Source organism: Schistocerca cancellata, chromosome 3 (genome assembly GCF_023864275.1).
Source record: "Schistocerca cancellata isolate TAMUIC-IGC-003103 chromosome 3, iqSchCanc2.1, whole genome shotgun sequence".
Taxonomy (NCBI): domain Eukaryota; kingdom Metazoa; phylum Arthropoda; class Insecta; order Orthoptera; family Acrididae; genus Schistocerca; species Schistocerca cancellata.
This window is the reverse complement of record NC_064628.1, coordinates 42,765,957-42,787,778: the sequence shown is the minus strand read 5'-3', so window position 1 is coordinate 42,787,778 and position 21,822 is coordinate 42,765,957. Positions and strand designations below refer to the sequence as shown.

Below are 21,822 nucleotides of genomic sequence, written 5' to 3'. Positions count from 1 at the left end.
AGAATCATGAAAGAAGGTTGTATACATGGAAGAGTCCTGGGTGCCTATTCTGTATCTTTCCGCCTTTGTGCCGATCGTTTCGGTAATCAAGAGCTCCGAACGGTCCAGTACTCGAATTAGAGCCCCTGCGTTATTCAGTATACATTTTGGAAGCAATACCGTTCGGGTCTAGATAACCGAAGCGCTGTTCTCGGTTCGCATTGTGCAAGCCAATCAAAAGCAAGCGCATCGAGTTGACGTGCATGCCTGCCTTCATTGTTCTTGCCTCCTCCTTAACAGTATCAGGCACAGTATATCCATTTGCATGATTCTCAGCTGAAATGCATTGAAATTTTTACAGTTTCCATGATCGCATGTTTCCATGCATGCATAATAACGATATAAGTATTCTGTCATAAATGCCACATTATGTCATCTTATTCTCATTCACACTGACATTGCGTTTTGGATTTTACATTTCGGGAAATGAGTTAGGAATAGTGGGTGGTACCACATTGTACTAATACATCTGTAAAAACACCTGAAAAATTGATTCTGAGAGTTTCAAAGAACAAGAAAATAAACAGAATGTGGTTATAACTTGCTCCTAGAGATCCAAATGATTAAGTAGCCCACTTCCCTATATGATATGTCAACAATTTGGGTCTTAAAAAGAAAATTGAAAAAATGCTTTTTCGAGAGCTCCTGCAGTTCGTCAAAGTTTATAACATGCATCTCATGAATGAAAATGTTTCGTATATGGTGCTACGGTCTAAAAATATTATGGCAGAGATCTTTCATCTCTGTCTAATGTTGTTGAGGATTCGATCGCAGATAAATACTTGTGACAAGCAAAATTATGAAGATGACTACTGCTAGTTACTTTCCCAGTAATTTAAATTGTGCTCTTAGATTCCTGTCTACCCACATACTCTGAAATCACTACATATTCAGAAAAAATGGTGATTATTTCTGACAAGCAAGAATATAAAGGTCATTGACGGTTGTTTCACTCACAGCAGTTTCATCTCCACCAATTTCATATTTCATTTTTTAAATGCACAGAAATCACAAAATCATTACTGAGGAAGTGTGCTCTTACATGTAAGTAATAGCAAATATTGCTGAAAAATCTTAACTTACACAAATAACAATGTCTCAGAACATGTTGCATATTTGAAGAGGAAAAAAAGTTTTTGCGCCCATCCATGCGTGAACCCGTGTCCTTTCATATCGCATCCCTGTGCGCTAACCACTTCGCTACGCCAAACAACTGAAACAGAACACTCAATTCTCATACTATTGCATAGAGAAATGTAGGCTGACTTCATTGCCAAATGGTGCTGCATAAGTCATAAATGCATAATAGTTTGAAAAGTTTCCAATATCAGGCTTCACATAATTGTTTTCCATTGTTACTTGAAAGTTGTAAACCCGTTTCGATAATTACTAACTAAACCATTTGTGGGAAAAAGTACACAAAGTCACTAGTAATGTCAGTTCACACTCATGTAATATACGTAAGCAGAGCTGATGTTTTGATATTTAATGATCTTTAAACTCTTATTTGCATAAAAATAAGAGAAAATATTGAACGAAAACTTTTTTCTTTGTGTGTAATCATTCACAGTAACAACCTGACATCACCATATTTCTAACAAAGGAAAATAGTCTATTATGAACTCACTTTCCATCCGGAAGCATCCTCTTGTGATTCTTTAGCAATACAATCACTAAATCCAAAGCTAAAACCACTAAATATGTTTAACATAACAAATTATAGGTGTACATAAACCACAGCTCACCGATCGACAGGGCCACACCGAAATCCAAAACCTCTCAGTACAATTGTCATAAAATCGGTGGGAGGACTGTTTGGTAACAGGTCTCAGAAGCTTGCTGAATAGGATATTTCGATGAAGAACTGAAGATGAAGTCACCACCAAGACAAACGTACTACACCGATCGGTATGAACGATACAGAATAGGTCCCTTGGAGACATTGGAAGGTTTCGGATAGATTATATAATGGTAAGACAGAGATTTAGGAACCAGGTTTTAAATTGTAAGACATTTCCATGGGCAGTTGTGGACTCTGACCTCAAGCTATTGGTTATGAACTGTAGATTAAAACTGAAGAAAGGTGGGAATTCAAAGAGATGGGACCTGGATAAACTGAACCAAAGAAAGGTGGGAATTCAAAGAGATGGGACCTGGATAAACTGAACCAGAGGTTGTAGAGAGTTTCAGAGACAGCATTAGGGAACGATTGACAAGAACAGGGGAAAAACATACAGTAGAAGAAGAATGGGTAGCTTTGAGAGAGGAAATAGTGAAGGCAGCAGATGATCAAGTAGGTAAAAAGACGAGGGTTTGTAGAAACACTTGGGTAACAGAAAAGATATTTAATTTAATTAATCAAAAGAGAAAATGTAAAAATACAGTAAATGAAGCAGGCAAAAAGGAATACAAACGTCTCAAAAATGAGATTGACAGGAAGTGCAAAAAAGCTAAGCAGGTGCTAGAGGATAAATGTAAGGATGTAGAGGCATGTATCACTAGGGATAAGATAGATACTGACTACAGGAGAATTAAAGATACCTTTGGAGAAAAGGAAACCACTTGTGTGTATATCAATGGCTCAGATGGAAAACCAGTACTATGCAAGAAAGGGATAGCAGAAAGGTGGAAGGAGTGTATAGAGGGCCTATACAAGGGTGATGTACTTGAGGGCAGTATTGTGGAGGTGGAAGAGGACGTAGATGAAGATGAAATGGGAGATATGATACGGCACAAACAGTTTGACAGAGCACTGAAATACCTAAGTCGAAACAAGGCCCTGGGAGTAGACAACATTCCATTAGAACTACTGATAGCCGTAGGGGAGCCAGTCATGACAAAACTCTACCATCTGGTGAGCAAGATGATAAGTCCCAGCTGCAAAATACTAACACGAATTCCTTACAGACGAATAGAAAAACTGGTAGAAGCCAACCTTGGGGAAGATGAGTTTGGATTCTGTAGAAATGTTGGAACACGTGAGGCAATACTGACCCTATGGCTGATCTTAGAAGATATATTAAGGAAAAGCAAACCTACGCTTCTAGCTATTGCAGACTTAGAGAAAGCTTTTGACAGTGTTGACAGGAATATTCTCTTTCAAATTCTGAAGGTGGCAGGGGAGAAATACAGGGAGCAAAAGGCTATTTAGCTAGAGTCCTGCATGACCGAGTAAGCGAGCACAAAATACGAGATGGGCCGAGCACACCCTAACTGGATAGGCTGCCCGCACTAGTTCAGTGACCGAGCATAGAAGCCGTGACCGAATACGTAGCACGCAACTTCAAACACATTACACGTGTCATTATCCGTGTGAGACTGCAGCCAGTACGGGCTTCTCATTTGCGGTGTCTCTCTCTCTCTCTCTCTCTCTCTCTCTCTCTCTCTGCAATCATGCAGTGCGAGGAAAGCAGTGCAGTAAGACGTAAGATTGAAATCAATGTTTACACATTGAAGAGACGGGAAGGTCTAAAAAGCCAAGTACGGAGCATATTTTTGGTGGTTGTAGACGAAAACAGTGCGTCTACTGGATACGTATCGTGCATAAACTGCTCCACATTATTGTGTTTCCAATCGGGAACCACTCTTTTAAAGGAACACAGTTGCAAGAAACCTCACAAAGATACAGCTCCTTCAGGAATACCGGCAGTAATAAAAAATAGTATTACAGCAAAGTGTGTTGCAATGTGTGCTAAAGATATGGAGACCTTTTAATGCTGTTTGCGGTGAAGGTTTCAGAAAAGTAGGCCAAGAATTAATACATTATTATGGAAAAGTTAACGTGGCAGATGTCATGCCACATCCCTCTACTATAAGCAGACATGTCAAAGAACAAGCTAATGCAATACGAAACAGTATAATGCCTTCTGTTACTGCAGAAGTTATTAATAAAACATGTGCTGCGATAGTTGATATGTGGACTGATTCGCATAATCAGGTGCACTATTTGACGCTTACATTTCATTACATTAACACAGATTGGTCTCTTCTGATCAATGTTTTATTTACAACAAAATTCCCGGACGTTAGGAAGACGGGAGTAAATATTATAAAAGAAAGTGCTCTATGAATTTAGCTGTGTAACGTACCCGTTCTTGGAAACATTACTTTTGTATTAAAAGAAAGAGAGAGAGAGAGAGAGAGAGAGAGAGAGAGAGAGACAGAAATAGAGAGAGAGAGAGAGAGAGAGAGAGAGAGAGAGGCGTTGGATTTGTACAGTACAGTGCAGTGAGCCGTGGCGAGGCGAGGTGAGACGTCAGCGGTGACCGGTCATGCTCGGTTATCCGCGTGTCCGGAATCTGGACATCAGACATGGGGCGAGTACGTGACCGAGCCGAGTCGTGTGGGGCCGGACACGAGCGACTCGGTCCCCCCGTCAACAGGCGAGCCATGACCGGTCAAACATGGAGCGTTGCAGCACTCTACTATTTACAGTGTGTACAGAAACCAGATGGCAGTTATAAGAGTTGAGGTGCTTGAAAGGGTAGCAGTGGTTGGGAAGGGAGTGAAACAGGGTTGTAGCCTATCCCTGATGTTATTCAATCTGTATATTGAGCAAGCAGTAAAGGAAACAAAAGAAAAATTCAGAGTAGGAATTAAAATCCATGGAGAAGAAATAAAAAATTTGAGGTTTGCTGATGACATTGTAATTCTGTCAGAGACAGCAGATGATCTGAAAGAGCAGTTGAATGGAATGGACAGTGCCTGGAAAGGAGGATATAAGATGAACATCAACAAAAGCAAAACGAAGATAATGGAATGGAGTCGAATTAAATCAGGTGATGCTGAGGGAATTAGGTTAGGAAATTACACACTTAAAGTAGTAAATGAGTTTTGCTATTTGGGGGGCAAAATAACTGATGAAGGTCGAAGTAGAGAGGATATAAAACATAGACTGGCAATGGCAAGGAAAGTGTTTTTGAAGACGAGAAGTTTGTTAACATCGAGTAGGTCAGGAAGTCTTTTCTGAAAGTATTTGTATGGAAGTGAAACATGGACAGTAAATAGTTTATACAAGAAGAGAATAGAAGCTTTCGAAATGTGGTGCTACAGAAGAATGCTGAAGATTAGATGGGTAGCTCACGTAACTAATGAAGAAGTTCTGAATAGAATTGGGGAGAAGAGGAATTTGTGGCACAACTTGACTAGAAGAAGGGATCGGTTGGTAGGACACATTCTGAGGCATCAAAGGATCACCAATTTAATACTGGTGTATAGTATTTAGTATTAATGGGTAAAAATCATAGAGGGAGATAAAGAGATGAATACACCAAGCAGATTCAGAAGGTTGTCAGTTGCAGTAGGTACTTGGAAAAGAAGCAGCCATGGAGAGCTGCATCAAACCAGTCTCTGGACTGAAGACCTCAACAACAGCAACATAGCTACAATGTAATTGAGTAACATTGGAAGCAGTCAATTCATAGAAATACCTGAGTGTAGCAGTTTGTCGAGATATGGAATGGAATGATCACATATTCTCAGTCCTTGATAAATTAGGTGACAAAGGTTAGTTCATTGGTAGGATACTGGGAAAATGCAGTCAGCAAACAAAGGAGACTGCTTACTTGTGTCTCATCTTAGAATATTGCTTAAGTGTGTGGGGCCCATATTAAACATACCATACAAATGGCACTATGAATGGTTACAGGTTTGTCATGGAAGTGAAAAAATATCTGAACACTTGAAGAAGCATGTCAAGTAACCTGTGAAAGCCTAGTGCCAGAGTTGCGAGAACCAGTATTAAAATGAAGAATCTAGGAATGAACTACAGCTGCCTTCATCTGATGCCTGTAGGGACAAGACAAACAAGATAAGATTAATTACAGCAAGCACAGTGGCCTTTAACTGTCACTCTTCCTGCACTCCATATGCAAATGGGGCAGTGCGAAACACTAATATGTGGTACAGTGGCAAGTACCCGCAGCTATTCTCTTTGCATGGGGTGTATTAGGTATGATGAACTGTTGCAGCATAGACAGTAGACTGTAAAGTTGCTGTGTCAGTAAATAAACCATTAACATGTCCACTTTGAGTTTTATGATACAAATCAAATTTATTTACCTCCCACTCTGAGATACACAATCTGAACACCATTCCCCTATTCATGAGAGTGCCCTGTTAGGTCAAGTGCATGGTATGGTGTAGAAATGTCAGAGCCTGTAAATGACAGTCATGGCACCTGATGAGTCATAACCATCATTATGGTTGCTTCAACACTTTTGCAGCCTAGAAAATCAACCTAAAACCATAGTGCAAACCTCTTGATGTTTTGTAACAGTGATATATACTGCCTACAGAACTTGGTTTCAGATTTGAGATTCATTTATAAGAATGTTTAATTCTTTGATGGATAACATTAGTCAGAATTGTCTGTTTTGCCTCAGTTTCATAACAAGAAATGTCATATTAAAACTTCTGTGGATGATTTGTAGTCTAAATATTCCACTTTCACCATAGTGTGATTCTCGAAGATCCAATAGTAAAAGTGCTTGTGATGCCATATGCCATAGCAATGCTCTTTACTGCAACCCCAGTGGCTCTTCTGTCTTTCGTATTTTTGTGGGCAAAAGCATTTACACATTTGGCCTTGACTGCCATGATTTTTTCCCCAAAGTGCATGAACCAACTAAACCTGTGTAACTTACACTATGAGGTAAATTGGTAAAGTTAATAAATTTATTTGATAGAATATGAAGTTTTGTATTGCCAGTGCTGCTGATTATAATGCCTGCATAGGTTGCACTGGAAATTTCAAATAAATACAATATGTAAATATGACTTAATTAATGTGACATGTGGCCAAGATAATTGAAAGAAACAAGTTTCATGCTGTACAGACAAAAACCTGCTGAATTAAGTTCATGCACACACTGCATTTGTATTTAAGATTATATTTTGTTTCATCATTAATGCATTTAAATGTAGTTTCACAAGCACAGAAAATGAAGTACATTATTGCCAGGCAGTTAAGGTCATCACACAGGAAATAATTGGAAAAGGCCCTATGCAAAATGAATGTATGCAAGACAGCTGATATTATTCAGATTCTTTTTTCCCTCCATGAATATTATCTGTGCATGTGGAATGACATAAGTGCTGACTTTTTTGACCAAAAAGAAATGCGTAGAACATTTCATCACCACAGAGAATCTAGACATATTTATTTACAACGTGTAGGATTTTTTGCATAGGTTTATGCATGTAGACAGTTTGTACGTACACTACCAAGAATCGACCGAGCGAGGTGGCACAGTGGTTAGCACACTGGACTCACATTCGGGTGGACAACGGTTCAATCCCGCATCCGGCCATCCTGATTTAGGTTTTCCGTGATTTCCCTAAATCACTTCAGGCAAATGCCGAGATGGTTCCTTCGAAAGGGCACGGCTGACTTCCTTTCCCATCCTTCCCTAATCCGATGAGACCGATGACCTCGCTGTTTGGTCTCCTCCTTCAAAACAATCCAACCCAACTACCAAGAATCAAGGATGCTCATACCATAATTTGTAGGACGGGTTGGGGTGTGTGGAGCATTTTAAATATTTTTGGAAGACGATTGATGACTTACAAGTAGCCATAAAAAGTTCCTGTTCAGACCTTGTTAAGAACTTGGGTGATACTGCTTTTTAAATCATTTTCTTGAAATAAAAATATCTTACTATACTTTTTTTTTTTTTTTGAAAGCTGTGGCAGGGGGAAAGGGGAGGGTGCCCTTACCCCCGGGTATGGGTGACCTTGCCAGGCATACTTGATTTAGTGGAATAAATTTAAATTGATTGAGGAAATGATATGGAATCTCCCTGGGACATTTGTACAACCAAAAAGTAGTTCATTGCTTTTGTACCAGATGTATCTACCTACCTTTGTACTTTTTCAATGTAATTATTGATTGCCAAACTATGTTTTAAAGCTTTCAAAGGTGTCGTACTCCAGTTTGATCCCAGAATTATTTCTGCTTTTGACATTTTCACTTGCAGTTACTGTTTTACTTAAAAATGTAAAACATCTTATTATGAACCAGCAAAAGGAAATATAAGTGTAGATCATCAGAGTAACAGTCATCTAGGATGAAAGATTACCAGTATATCTCAAAACCAGTGCTTCCATTACTGAGTCACTATTAAGAGCATTGTAAAATTTAACAAATGCACCAGTCTTCTGTTCAAACCTCTGCTGCGAGCAAACACTTTGTCAGATTTAAACTGTACGGTGCACCATATACAGGGTGTTACAAAAAGGTACGGCCAAACTTTCAGGAAACATTCCTCAAACACAAATAAAGAAAAGATGTTATGTGGACATGTGTCCTGTATATATATTCATGGTAAGTGATACTTATATTTTTCTCTAAACAGGTATCGACGACATACACCACCTCCTCCGCGACGGCGAACACCTCCGCCCCGCAGACGTCCGAGATCACGCTCACGTAGCCCAGCACGTCGTCGCAGATACAGCCGCTCCAGTTCAAGCAGCTCACGTTAGATACTTCTTTAACTAAAGTTCTCTCTTATAACTGTTTCAGATATTTGACTTTCATTGATATGTAAACTGCACATTGGCAGTTGCAGAATAAAAATGAATTGTTTTGTTAAATAAAACAATCCAAAATCAAGAATTATTGTGATCAGTCTAATGCTCTATCAGTGTTGCTTTTGTTCCAGCAATTTTTTTATTATTTATTTTGTATTCCAGATTACATGATGTTCATTCAGTATTTGGCAGCATTAGCGGCTTTAGAGCTGCCTTTATGTATCATTCTAAATTCACCCTGAATTTCTACATCCTAATTTAAAGTTGCTCTGCATATTTCTGGGGTTGCCACAAGTTTCCATGGTAATTCATTGATTTCCAGACACAGGTTTAGTATTTTTCCCAGACAAATTTTGAGATCTGAAGGATAAGTAAAAAGGTAAGAAATAAAAGCCATTTCAGTTAAAGGATTTATGTGTTTATTAAAGAGTTAATTCAAACTTTGAAATGGACCAATGACCACATCCAAAAACTTACAGAACTGTACTGTGAATTACCTTGTGTGTGAAAACTGACACATGAACATTACACAGGCAGAATCTATAATGTAAAAAAGTAGAGCATACTAAGAGATGGTTGAAACATTTCTTGACAGTATTCCAACAGTGGACCACAGTGTTACAAAAACTAAGCTACAAAATTTATCTGAAATGAAATTTTAGAAAAAATTCTCCATTCATGTGAACATATTATCCATAGATGGTTTAGGATAAGTGAAGGTATTTTAAGTCCGACTATGCCAGTACAGTACAAGAAACAACTGTGGCAAGTGAAAGAAAATCTAGAAAACGTGCAAGCAGACAGTGTTTTCTGATGTTAATGAAAATCGGACGTAACATATTGTAACATTATCATCTTTCGTAACAAACTACTTTTAGGTGCAGAAACCAAGCCTGATTGTAAATAAGTTTTTTATGGACCCCTGATGATGTCGTATTTAAATAAAACAAAACACATTTGGTGGCAAAAATATGTATTTTCTTGTAGTTGCAAAGATGGATTGAAAGTACTTTCAGTTATTTCAGAAGCTCAGAAAGGTATAGGGCTCTTGAAAGAAGTGTAAAAGAGGGTTGGTGGTGAGTTGTGGAAACCAACACTGTTGTGTGCACCAGTAACTGTTGCTTGTACTATTTTCATCATTGTGAGCTGTTGTGTGTGTTAGGTCCATTATTTTAGAGGTATTGTGTGATTTTTTTGTTTGGAGAAGTACCTGAGTATACAGTGTACAAACCATTGGCAACTGCCATAGTTTTCTTCCTAACATCGTCTATACTTTCTCTCAATTATTTATGTAAACTACTTTCAAAATGTGACATGTACTAAAATAAATAAAATACCTGTAAAACACTGCACTGTACAATGTACTTGCAGTGAAACATGGTAGCAACTCCTGACATATATAACCCATGGCCTGTCAAGCATACACTGCAGTTCAGAGTTCAAGGATAAATCATGAAAATCCGCCGATTTACAGCACACCCAAACCGAACCTGACCTGGCCTACAGGCAGATCAGAGAGATTATATCCAGCGGGGCCTGTATGTTAGTGGGAAACAATGGGCCTCAGATCAGTGGGCCCGATCTATCAGAGATATCCGTAGAACTGGCTCACAATTCTGGCCCATCATGGAAATCCACTCGTGTGTGGACAGCTATTCACACTCATAGTCATATGTCACCGACAGCATGTTGATGAACTGAGACCACTGTTATCAATCCATGCATGGATAACTTGTGCAAATTCTCTGAAATTCAAATAAACCACTCCTCCGCCTCCCTGCCACTCTCGTCGGTAGCTGCTCGGCTAACAGCAAACGTTGGTGGCGGCACTGACTGAAAGCTGGGGGGGGGAGGGGGGGGAGTTGTAGAAAGGATGTGGTGCATGACACCCAGCAGCTACATGGCTACACACAGCCAGCAACGATGTGTGGCATTTCCTTGGACAAACCATTCTAAGCACTGAGCCAAAACTGAGAAACGTCCAGTGTCTCCCCCCCAAAATTACCATGACAAGTTTGAAATTCCCTGGTTCCCAGAGCTTTGTGGCAACTCTGATTCCATATAGATGAAGGCAGTAGTTTGTTGTTTAGTGGGACAACGCGCTATTGATCCCGAGTTCTTCATTTATTTAAGTTATTTGGTTTTCCTTCACAGGTATCCTTCCTAAAAAAAACTATGCTGTATCTTCCTAAAAAACTATGCTGTATGGGCCTAAAGGATCAGTTACCATATAAATTGTTTATTTGGGCTCTCTCTCTGCAGAATAAAATACATTGAATCTGGGAATTATTTACTGTAGTTGCATTCTTCTGAATGCTAGGCCTTCTGGAAGTTTACATCGATCTCTCTGAAAACTAGCACCACTGAAACAAGAGATACATTGTGTAGAGTGGGATGCCATTCGAATGGCCATAACAATAGCCCACTTTCGTAAGAAACATGTCAGTCAAGTGATTTTCAGTAACATAAGAAGACAGGGCCTTTGGAACCAAATAACCTATGAATCATTTTCTTTTTCTATCAAAATGAAAGACAGTTCTTGCAGATACCAGAGGTAAGTGTAAATGTGAATGATGGCAAATACATCTTTATGGGAATTGTTTAAAGCTGTCATTTGCTTATTCTGAGCTACTAGTCTTGGTATCTGCAGCTTTGTTGCTCCAGTCCCATTGTATTTTAATTGTGCTATTACTGTATTTGTGCTTATTTTCACAGATATTGCAGTTCCCTTTACTGTTTAAGCTACATGTAATAAGGGCTCACCATTTTCCTGTTCTTCCCAAAGTAGTCTATCAACGAACCCATGAGTTTGCGAGCCTATCTGTGTAGTATGCGTGGATTTACTTAAAATCTTAGGGTTGTCAAAATCTTAAACATTGGCTGGGAAACCGCAACTGTGTAGATCTGAAGAAGTTGAATCTAATGTAACAAGGCCCACTGCTTCTGAAGAAGATATTTTTAAAAATATGAAACCTAGTTCAAGGATTAATAAACCTTTATTTTGCAACTGGTTGGCTGATTTTTCAACCTCTTCTTATTAGGGCTGTAAGATTTTCTGTACTGGGCATATATACCTATGCAGTAAACATGAATAAACACTAAATATCAAGTAAACTATATTTCAAATTCTGCTATTGTCACAAGTATTCAGCTCATTACTAAGATTGACTTATGCACATGTTTGATACGTAGTGCAACAACACAGCTCATGCTGCCTATTCCAATACCATCCATCATTGGCTGTCTTCCTGTGCTTACTACACAACTTAATGACAGTACTGATCTGTCAGTACCAAAGACTCATCTGCCAGACTACACACAAATTTCATCACTATCAGGCTTACACTTTTTCTCTCTTTGGTCTGTGACTGGCTAAGTTATGCTTCTAGACAACTCAAGTGGCATACAAGGCTTGGGCAAAGCAGTAGAGACACATAATTTCCATAGTTTTTTTGTGTGTGTTTTAATACACTGTTACCTTCTGTCTATGGGTAGCATCTTTAATTACTATTCAAAATATCATCAATCCTAGGTTCAAAGCCCACCACTGCTTAAATTTTGAATAAAAATCATCAGCAATGGTGTCCGAAGACTTCTGGCTTAAGTAGTCACATTCATTCAGCCAGTGGCCTTGTCGAAGAGAGTGGAAGAGTGGACAGAGGTTCAGGACACTCTCTTGCCCTGGTGGTGGGAAACTGCCTGTAAAGGTGGAAGAATTAGCAATGATCAATGGCATGGGAATGCAGGAGGTAATGGGAACCACTGCATTAATGACACACAATATATATCCACATGACTGCCAAGGGGAGATGACAATGAGAAAGAGATAACATTTTACGAGTCGGTATGTGGAGTGTCAGAAGTTTGAATGTATTAGGGATACTAGAAAATCTGAAAAGGGAAGCGTTAAGGCTCAATTTAGATATAGTGGGGGTCAGTGAAGTGAAATGGAAAGAAGACTAGGATTTATAATTTCAAGATATGCATGCGAATGTCACAAGCTGAAAATGAAGTTTACGTGGGTATTGAATGAGTAATTCAGTACATAAAGGGCGATGAAAATCTAATACTCAAGGGGGACTGGAATGTGGTTGTAGGTGAAGGAGTAGAAGAAAGGGTTTTGGGAAAATATGGGCTTGGTACTGGAATGTGAGAGGAGGAGACTAATTGCAATAAATTTTAGTTAGTAACATAGAATACTCTGTTCAGGAATCACAAGAGGAGCAGATATATTTGCAAAAGCCTGGGAGATACAGGAATTTCAGATTACATCATGGTCAAGAAGAGATTCCAAAATCAGATACTGGATTGTAAGGTGTACCCAGGAGCAGATGTAGAGTCAGATCACAATTTAGTAGTGATGAAGAGCAGGCTGAAATTGAAGAGACTAGTCAGAAAGAATCTATGTGGATAGAAGTGGGATGGAAATACTGAGGAGATACACTTGAAGTTCTCTGAGGCTATAGTTACTGCAGTAAGGAATAGCTCAGTCGGCAATTCAGTTGAGGAGGAATAGACGTCTCTAAAAGGGGCAATCACAGAATTTGTAAAGAAAAAATAGGTACAAGGAAGTTAACTGTGAAGAAACCATGAGTAACAGAAGTAATACTTCAGTTGATTCAACGAAAGAAGGAACTACAAAAATGTTCACGGTAATTCAGGAGCACAGAAATACAAGTCAGTCAGGAATAAAATAATAAGAAGTGCAGGGAAGCTAAGGCAAAATCGCTGCATGAAAAATGTGAAGAAATCAAAAAAGAAATGATTGTCGGAAGGGCTGAGCGAGCAAATAGAAAAGTCAAACCAACCTTCAGTAAAATTAAAAACGCAATGGGAATTCCTCTTTTAAATGCAGAGGATAGAACATATAGGTGGAAAGAATATATTGAAGGTGTTTATGATGGGGAGACTTGTATGATGATGTGACAGAAGAAGAAACAGGAGTTGATATTGAAGGGAGAGGCATTTGCATTAGAATCAGAACTTAAAAGTGAATTCTAAAATCATTGGGGAAAGTGGCAACAAAATGGATATTCACGTTGGTGTACAGAACATATGAGAATGGCAGTGGAGACTGATCAGCCAGAACATTATGACCACCTACCTAATAGCTGCTACGTCCACCTTTGGCGTGGATAACAGTGGCGACACATTGTGGCATGGAAGCAATGAAGCCTTAGTAGGTTGTTGGAGGGAGTTGGCACCACATCTGCACACACAAATCACCTAATTCCCATAAATTCCAGGGGGGGGGGGGGGGGGGAAGTGGTAGTGGTGATGAGCTCTGATGCCATATTCAATCACGTACCAGATGTGTTCGATCGGGATCAGATCTGGCGAGTTGAAACTCACCATCGCAAAATGTGATTGTCACGGTCTGCAACCAGTGTACAATATTTGTTGGCAATCATAGTGTCTTGCATGAGCTCCACAGGAGCTGTGGATGCCCACACAATTGTTCTCCAGCGTATAATGTAGTCCCTGCCAGCTAGTCTCCTGCCTGCAGTATGGGTGTCAAGGAGCTGTTCCCTTGGAAGATGACAGATTCACGCCCTCCCATCGGCATGATGAAGGAGGTATTGGGATTCATCAGACCATGGAACGCCTTGCCACTGTGCCAACGTCCAATGCTGACAGTCATGTCCCCAGTTCACTCGTAGTTGACAATGTCATGGTGTTAATATTGGCTTATACATGGTTTGTCAGCTGCAGAGGCCCATCATTAGGAATGTTTGGTGCACTGTGTTTTCAGATGCACTTGTGCTCTACCAGCATTAAAGTCTGATGTTGGTTCTGCCACAGTTCACCGCCTATCCTGTTTACCACAGCACTCCTCGAATACCGGACAAGTCATGCAGTATCCGAAATACTCATGCCGAGCCTCCAGGCCATTACAATTTGCTCTTGGTTAAACTCAGAAAGGAGACTTGTCTGATGATGTGACAGAAGAAGAGTTGATATGAAGAGATAGGGGATTCTGTATTAGAATTTAAAAGTGAATTCTAAAATCGTTGGGGGAAGTGGTGACAAAATGACTATTCACATTGGTGTGTAGAACATATACACTGATCGGCCAGAACATTATGACCACCTATCTAATTCCATTTGAGTCCATAGACGTATTACGGATCTGTGTTTTTTCCAACTGTGGTGCAGGGGTATTCATTCTTCATTGCTAGATGGGCATTCTGTTAGTAAAAGGGTGAATGGCCTTTCACGAAGGAGGATCAGGTAGTGATAGTGGGTGGAGCAGGGAACAGTCTTGATAGGGACAAGGAATATGATGTAGGTGGTGACCTGGTAAAGATAGCTACTCAAACTGCTGGCACTAATGTGCATTTCGTGCAACTGTTTCAGCGTCATGATCAGCCTCATCTAATGACCTCATCTTAATGCAGCTGTTAGGCGTGTTAACATGGGACTGGGGAGGCATGGATAACATTTCAGTGGTGCCAGTTGGGTCTATCAGTAGAACGGGTTTCGCTAGGCCTGGGGGTTTCACTAGGCATGGCCTACACCTCATTAGGTATGGGAAGGGGAGACTGGCAAAGCTTATAGGTGACAGTGTAGTGGGTGATGGTGGGGCCACTCATAAAATATTTCTGTAGTGGTTGGTGTTAGAGCTGCACTTTTTTAAGATTGAAGTCAACTTATAGGTATACCTAATGAAGGGCTGATGGGTATACCTAAAGAAGGGCTCACCTTCAGAGGATGTCATGTTTCCAAGTAGAGGAGGAATTAGCATATTTCATCAAAATATAAGAGTTATTAGAGATAAAGTTAGTGAACTGCTTATAGATGTTGACTCTGAAATTATTGGTATGTTGGAGCACCACTTAAATGATTTGACAATTTGGAGGCTTCCTTTACCAGGATACAGATGATTAGCTGGCTGTTTTTCAAGGAGTTCCTTGCGGGCTGGGGGAGTGGCTATGTATATAAAAAACAGTATTCCATTTGAGTCCATAGACGTATTACGGATCTGCAATGAACAGATATGTATCTGTGCAGGAGCAGTTGAATTTAGTGAAACGAAACTTCTAACTGGTGTTGTTTATAGGTTCCCTAACACTGACTTCAGAGCATTTCTGCTCAAGCTAGAGAGGGTTCTTGATTCACTTTGTAGGAAGTACTAGAAATTAGTTATATGTGTGACTTCAATATAAATTTTGTATATAATGGTGCAACGAAAAGGATGTTGGTAGATCTAAATTCGTATGATCTGATGCAGAATGTGTTTTTTCCAACTATGGTGCAGGGGAACAGTAGCACAGCCATAGACAATATTTTGATTCATTCTTCATTACTAAATGGGCATTCTGTTAGTAAAAGGGTGTATGGCCCTTCAGACAATGATGCACAAATTTTAATATTACAAGGCTTTGTACTCAAACAGTTGTCGCATATAATTAAAAACTATGTAGGAAAGTTAATCCAACAGCAACAGAGAGTTTTTTAAACCTTGTCAAGGAACAAGATGTTCATAGTGCCGATAACACAGATGATAAATATAATGCTTTCCTTAACACATTTCTCATGCTCTTTGAGAGTTTCTTTCCATTAGAACATTCTAAACAGGGTACTAGCAGTAATAGGCAGCCCAGGTGGCTGAGTAGTGGGATAAGTATATCACGTAAAACAAAGCAGGAATTACATCAAAATGTTAGAAATAGCTAGAATCAAGTGTCAGTAGCCCATTACAAACAGTATTGTAAGGTGCTTAAAAATGTTGTTAGCAAGGCAAAGAGTACGTGGTATGCAAATAGAATAGCAAATTCACAGGATAAAATTAAAACCATATGGTCAGTTGTGAAGGAAGTGTCTGGTCAGCAGCACAAGGTCGACGATATAAAGGTAGTTTGCAGTAAAAATATATCTGTTACTGATAAATCAGATATATGTACAGTATTTAACAATCATTTTGTAAGCATTGCTGGTGAATTAAATAAAAATCTACAGGGAATTGTATAACTTTCTTGGCAAATGCCTTTCTGAAATTGATGTCTGAAATACTCCTCTGTGATACAGACAAGGGGGAGATTGAGTCAATAATTAAATCACTGAAGACTAAGGACTCTCGTGGTTATGATGGAATACCTAGCCAGATATTAAAGTACTGTGCTGCATATGTTAGCCCTGTATTTGTAATTTTTCCTTTAGGAGTGGTCAGTTTCCTGAACGATTAAAATACTCAGTAGTAAAGCTGCTTTATAAAAAGGGAGAAAGGGATAATGTAGATAATTTTAGACCTATTTCTTTTCCATCTGTGTTTGCTAAAGTTATTGAAAAGGCTGTGTATGTAAGGATAATTGATCATTTTACACCACATGATTTGCTATCAGATGTACAGTTCGGCTTTAGAAGTCATTTAACAACTGAAAATGCTATAGTTGGGCATATTTTTTGATTTAACTAAGGTGTCTGCTTGTGTTGGTCACAAAATATTGCTCCAGAAGTTGACCATTGCAGAATACGGGGAGTGGCTCACAATGGGTTCACCTCTTACTTTAACAACAGACAGCAAAAGGTCATTATTCATAATGCTGCGAATGGTTGTGATGTGGGGTCTGAGTGGGGTATGGTCAAATGGGGTGGGTACCCCAGGGATCAGTGTTGGGACCACTCCTGTTCCTTATTTATATAAATGATATGCCCTCTAGTATTACGGGTAACTCTAAAATATTTTTGTTTGCTGATGACATTAGCTTGATAGTAAAGGATGTTGTGGACAACATTGGCTCAGTTTCAAATAGTGCAGTTCATGACCTAAGTTCATGGCTTGTAGAAAATAAACTAATGCTAAATCACAATAAAACTCAGTTTGTACAGTTTCTAACACACAATTCAACAAAACCTGATGTTTTAATTTCACAGAATGGGCATATGATTAGTGAAACTGAACAGTTCAAATTTCTAGGTGTTCAGATAGATAGTAACTGTTGTGGAAAGCCCACATGCAGGATCTTGTTCAAAGACTAAGTGCTGCCATTTTTACTATTTGAATGGTGTCTGAAGTGAGTGATATTCGACCCAAAAACTAGTATACTTAGCTTATTTTCATTTGTCGTGTGGTATTATATTGTGGGGAAACTTTTTCCCATTCTAAAAGGATATTTTTGGCTCAGGAATGGGTGGTGTAAGTTCACGAACCTCTTGTCCACCCCTGTTCACGAGTCTGGATATTTTGAAATTGGCCTCTCAATATATATATTCGTTACTCTCATTTCTTGTTAACAATATTAGCTTATTCTCAAGAATAAGCAGCTTTCACTCAGTTAATGCTTGGAAGAAATTAAACCTGCATTTGGATTGGACTTCCTTAACTCTTGTGCAGTATACTGCTGCATCCATTTTCAATAATCTTCCACTCAAATTCAAAAATCTTAGCAGTAATCCACGCGCTTTAAAATTGAAACTGGAGAGTTTTCTCGTGGGTCACTCCTCAAATTCTGTCGTTCCTTAAAAAATTAAGATGATTCTTGTTGTATTGTTGATTGTCTGTACTTAAACTTATGGATCAACTTTTTTCAGGTTCATAAATATTTTATTTTTGTGTTATTACTTTTATGTTGTAATTTCATGTACTGACACATTCAATGACCTTGGAGATTTGCTCCTCACTTTGGTCGTACGGAACTTGATGTGTAAATAAATAAATAAATAAATAAAAAATATATTGCGCACCTTCTCCAGTCTACTCATGGACAACATGCACTGTGCATGTGTCTGAATTTCAGTCATTCCTTGTCAGGTGATGCTGCTATCGCCTGGACAGGTTTACATTGATAGTTAGTTGGTGGTCATAATGTTCTGGCTTATCAGTGTACCATCAGACTTTCAGAAAAACATAATTCACACAATTCTGATGATTGCAAGGACTGACAAGTGTGAGAAATTTCACACAATCAGCTTAACAGCTCATGCATCCAAGTAGCTGATGAGAATAATGTACAGAAGAATGGGAAAGAAAATTGATGTGTTAGGCGAAAATCAGTTTGGCTTTAGGAAGAACATTCAGAGACGTGATTCTGATGCTGAAGATGACAGTGCAAGCAAGACTAAGGAAAAATCAAGACACATTCATAGGATTTGTCAACCTGGAAAAAGGGTTCAACAGTGTCAAATCGTGCAAGATGTTCGAAATTCTGAGAAAAATAGGGGTAAGCTATAGGGAAAGACAGCTGATATACAACATGCACAAGAGCCAAGAGGGAACAAGAAGAGTGGAAGACCAAGAATGAAGTGCTTGTATTAAAAAGGGGCATGACAGGGATGTAGTCTTTCACTCCTACTGTTCAATCTATACATTTGACAACAGCAATGGAAATAAAAGAAATGTTCAAGAGTGGAATTAAAATTCAAGGTGACAGGATATCAATGATAATATCTGCTATCAGTGAAAATGAAGAAGTGTTACAGATTCTGCTGAATGGAATGAACAGTCTAATGAGTACAGAATATGAACTGAGATTAAATTGAGGAAAGACGAAAGTAATGATAAGTAACAGAAATGAGAAGAGCGAGAAACTTAAAATCAAGATTGGTGATCATGAAGTAGATATAGTTAAGGAATTCTGCTATCTAGGTAGCAAAATAACCTATGTCAGACAAAGCAAGGAGGACATAAAAGCAGACTAGCACTAGCAAAAAAGGCTTTCCTGGTCAAGAGAAGTCTACTAGTATCAAACATAGGCCTTAACGTGGGGGAGAAATATCTGTAAATGTACATTAGGAGGACATCATTGTATGAAGGAATGTATGGAAAACACTGACAAGAAGAAGGGACAGAATGGTAGGACATCTGTTAAGGCATCATGAAATAATTTCCATGATACTAGAGGGAGCTGTGGAGGGTAAAAAAGTAGAGGAAGGTAGAGATTGGAATAAATCAAGCAAATACTCAAGGATGTAGGTTGCAAGTGCTACTCTGAGATGAAGAATTGGAGGCTGGAAAGGAATTCATGGTGGATCACGTCAAAAGAGTTAGAAGACTGATGACTCAAAAATCTTTCGCTTTACCATTGCAGTTATTTACTTGTAGTGTCTCTTAATAGATTTGCCTGTGGTTTACGGAATGTAACTGTGCTAACAAGAAGTATATTTATATTATTGTACAATATAGACTGTAAATATAGTATAACCTCATAAAATGCTCTTAAAAATTATAAAATCTAGATGATCATATTAGAACGCTGTGTTGCGTTAGAACGTTTTAACCACACAATGCACTATCACTCACTTTCCATCAGCATTATAAAGCAGCAGTAGGTTTTTAAGGCTCTATCCTCACAATGATACCCTGCTGAAATGCACCACTTTCAATCGTTGCTTTCATTATTGGCAATTTTCACAGTGGTAACCTTCTGTGCAGTGCTATCTTTGGTGTTGATAATGTACAATCGTAGTGTGTAGTGCTGAATGTTTGAATCATCAATAATCAAAAATCATTGTTTTAGCTGAAGGTGGTTGTTGTTGTGGTCTTCAGTCCTGTGACTGGTTTGATGCAGCTCTCCATGCTACTCTATCCTGTGCAAGCTTCTTCATCTCCCAGTACCTACTGCAACCTACATCCTTTTGAATCTGCTTAGTGTATTCATCTCTTGGTCTCCCCCTACGATTTTTACCCTCCACGCTGCCCTCCAATACTAAATTGGTGATCCCTTGATGCCTCAGAACATGTCCTACCAACCGATCCCTTCTTCTGGTCAAGTTGTGCCACAAACTTCTCTTCTCCCCAATCCTACTCAATACTTCCTCATTAGTTATGTGATCTACCCATCTAATCTTCAGCATTCTTCTGTAGCACCACATTTCAAAAGCTTCTATTCTCTTCTTATCCAAACTATTTACCGTCCATGTTTCACTTCCATACATGGCTACACTCCATACAAATACTTTCAGAAATGATGTAACTTACCAAACGAAAGCGTTGGCATGTTGATAGAAAGACAAACAAACACAAACACACACACAGAATTCAAGCTTTCGCAACCAACAGTTGCTTCATCAGGAAAGAGGGAAGGAGAGGGAAAGATGAAAGGATGTGGGTTTTAAGGGAGAGGGTAAGGAGTCATTCCAGTCCCGGGAGCGGAAAGACTTACCTTATGGGGAAAAAAGGACAGGTATACACTCGCACAAACACACATATCCATCCACACATATACAGACACATGCAGAAATTTGTAAAGGCCTTTACAAATGTCTGCTTGTCTCTGTATATGTGCGGGTGGATATGTGTGTATGTGCGAGTGTATACCTGTCCTTTTTTCCCCCAAAGGTAAGTCTTTCCGCTCCCGGGATTGAATGACTCCTTACCCTCTCCCTTAAAACCCACATCCTTTAGTCTTTCCCTCTTTCCTGATGAAGCAACCATTGGTTGTGAAAGCTTGAATTTTGTGTGTGTGTTTGTGTTTCTATCAACATGCCAATGCTTTCGTTTGGTAAGTTACATCATCTTTGTTTTTAGATATATTTTTCCCACGTGGAATGTTCGACTCTATTATATTCATGTTCTTACAGTCTAATTCATATATTTTATTTACAAACAAGACTGAATCTGTTACAAGTAAATTACATAAACTGTGATATTTTAAGTGAATGATTCATATGAATCTGTGTGTAGTAGCATCTTACATTATGCTTCAAACCAGGACATTCATGACCTTTCAAAATTGATTGTTATAGGTTAATAAACTTCTGTACAAAATGAACCAAGAGACCCTTGCACCCTGCGATTTTGGTGGGTCGTATGGAGCTTATTGCCATAAGTCATCACTTTCTGCTATGGCAAAAATCAACTACAACCAGTTAAAGAAATGTCACAAATGGACAGGGAGTTTCTGTGATGTAGGTCAGGGCTAGATTTACCTGAAGATGTTCAAAAGTGTTCATGTCATGATGCTTTGTTGATTACAATTTCACTTCCTGCAGAAGACTTCTGCAACACATTTGGTAAATCAAAATACATAATCAAGAAAGCTTTAACTCCAGTAACCATTGCAATGTCTGATGGTTGAAGTTATTGACTAATGAAGTTTTTAAATGCGCTCAGAAAATTTGTACCAAATGTAGAGATGAAATACCCCAAAAAGAATCACCCCATCAAGATACACAAGAATCACCATCCACTGAAGATATAGATTTTGTTGATGCTTGCTTTATTGCTAATACTTCATGATCGTCACTTGGAGAGTCACCTTTAGAGCTTCAACAGATTAGGAAAAGGGATTCAATGGGAGAAATAAAGCACAA

At 38.9% G+C, this 21,822-nt stretch overlaps 1 protein-coding gene across 1 annotated transcript in view; it reads left to right on the top strand.

Annotated features, from left to right (window-relative positions):
• The window catches only part of LOC126176883 (RNA-binding protein with serine-rich domain 1-A-like), a 63,036-nt gene extending 54,388 nt beyond the window's left edge, over window positions 1–8,648 (top strand). Inside the window, exon 7 of the mRNA XM_049924083.1 lies at window positions 8,394–8,648. Coding sequence (XP_049780040.1) covers window positions 8,394–8,523 — 130 coding nt within the window. The 3' untranslated portion in view covers window positions 8,524–8,648. The remainder of the gene's footprint in view (window positions 1–8,393) is intronic.
• Window positions 8,649–21,822: the final 13,174 nt, after the last annotated feature.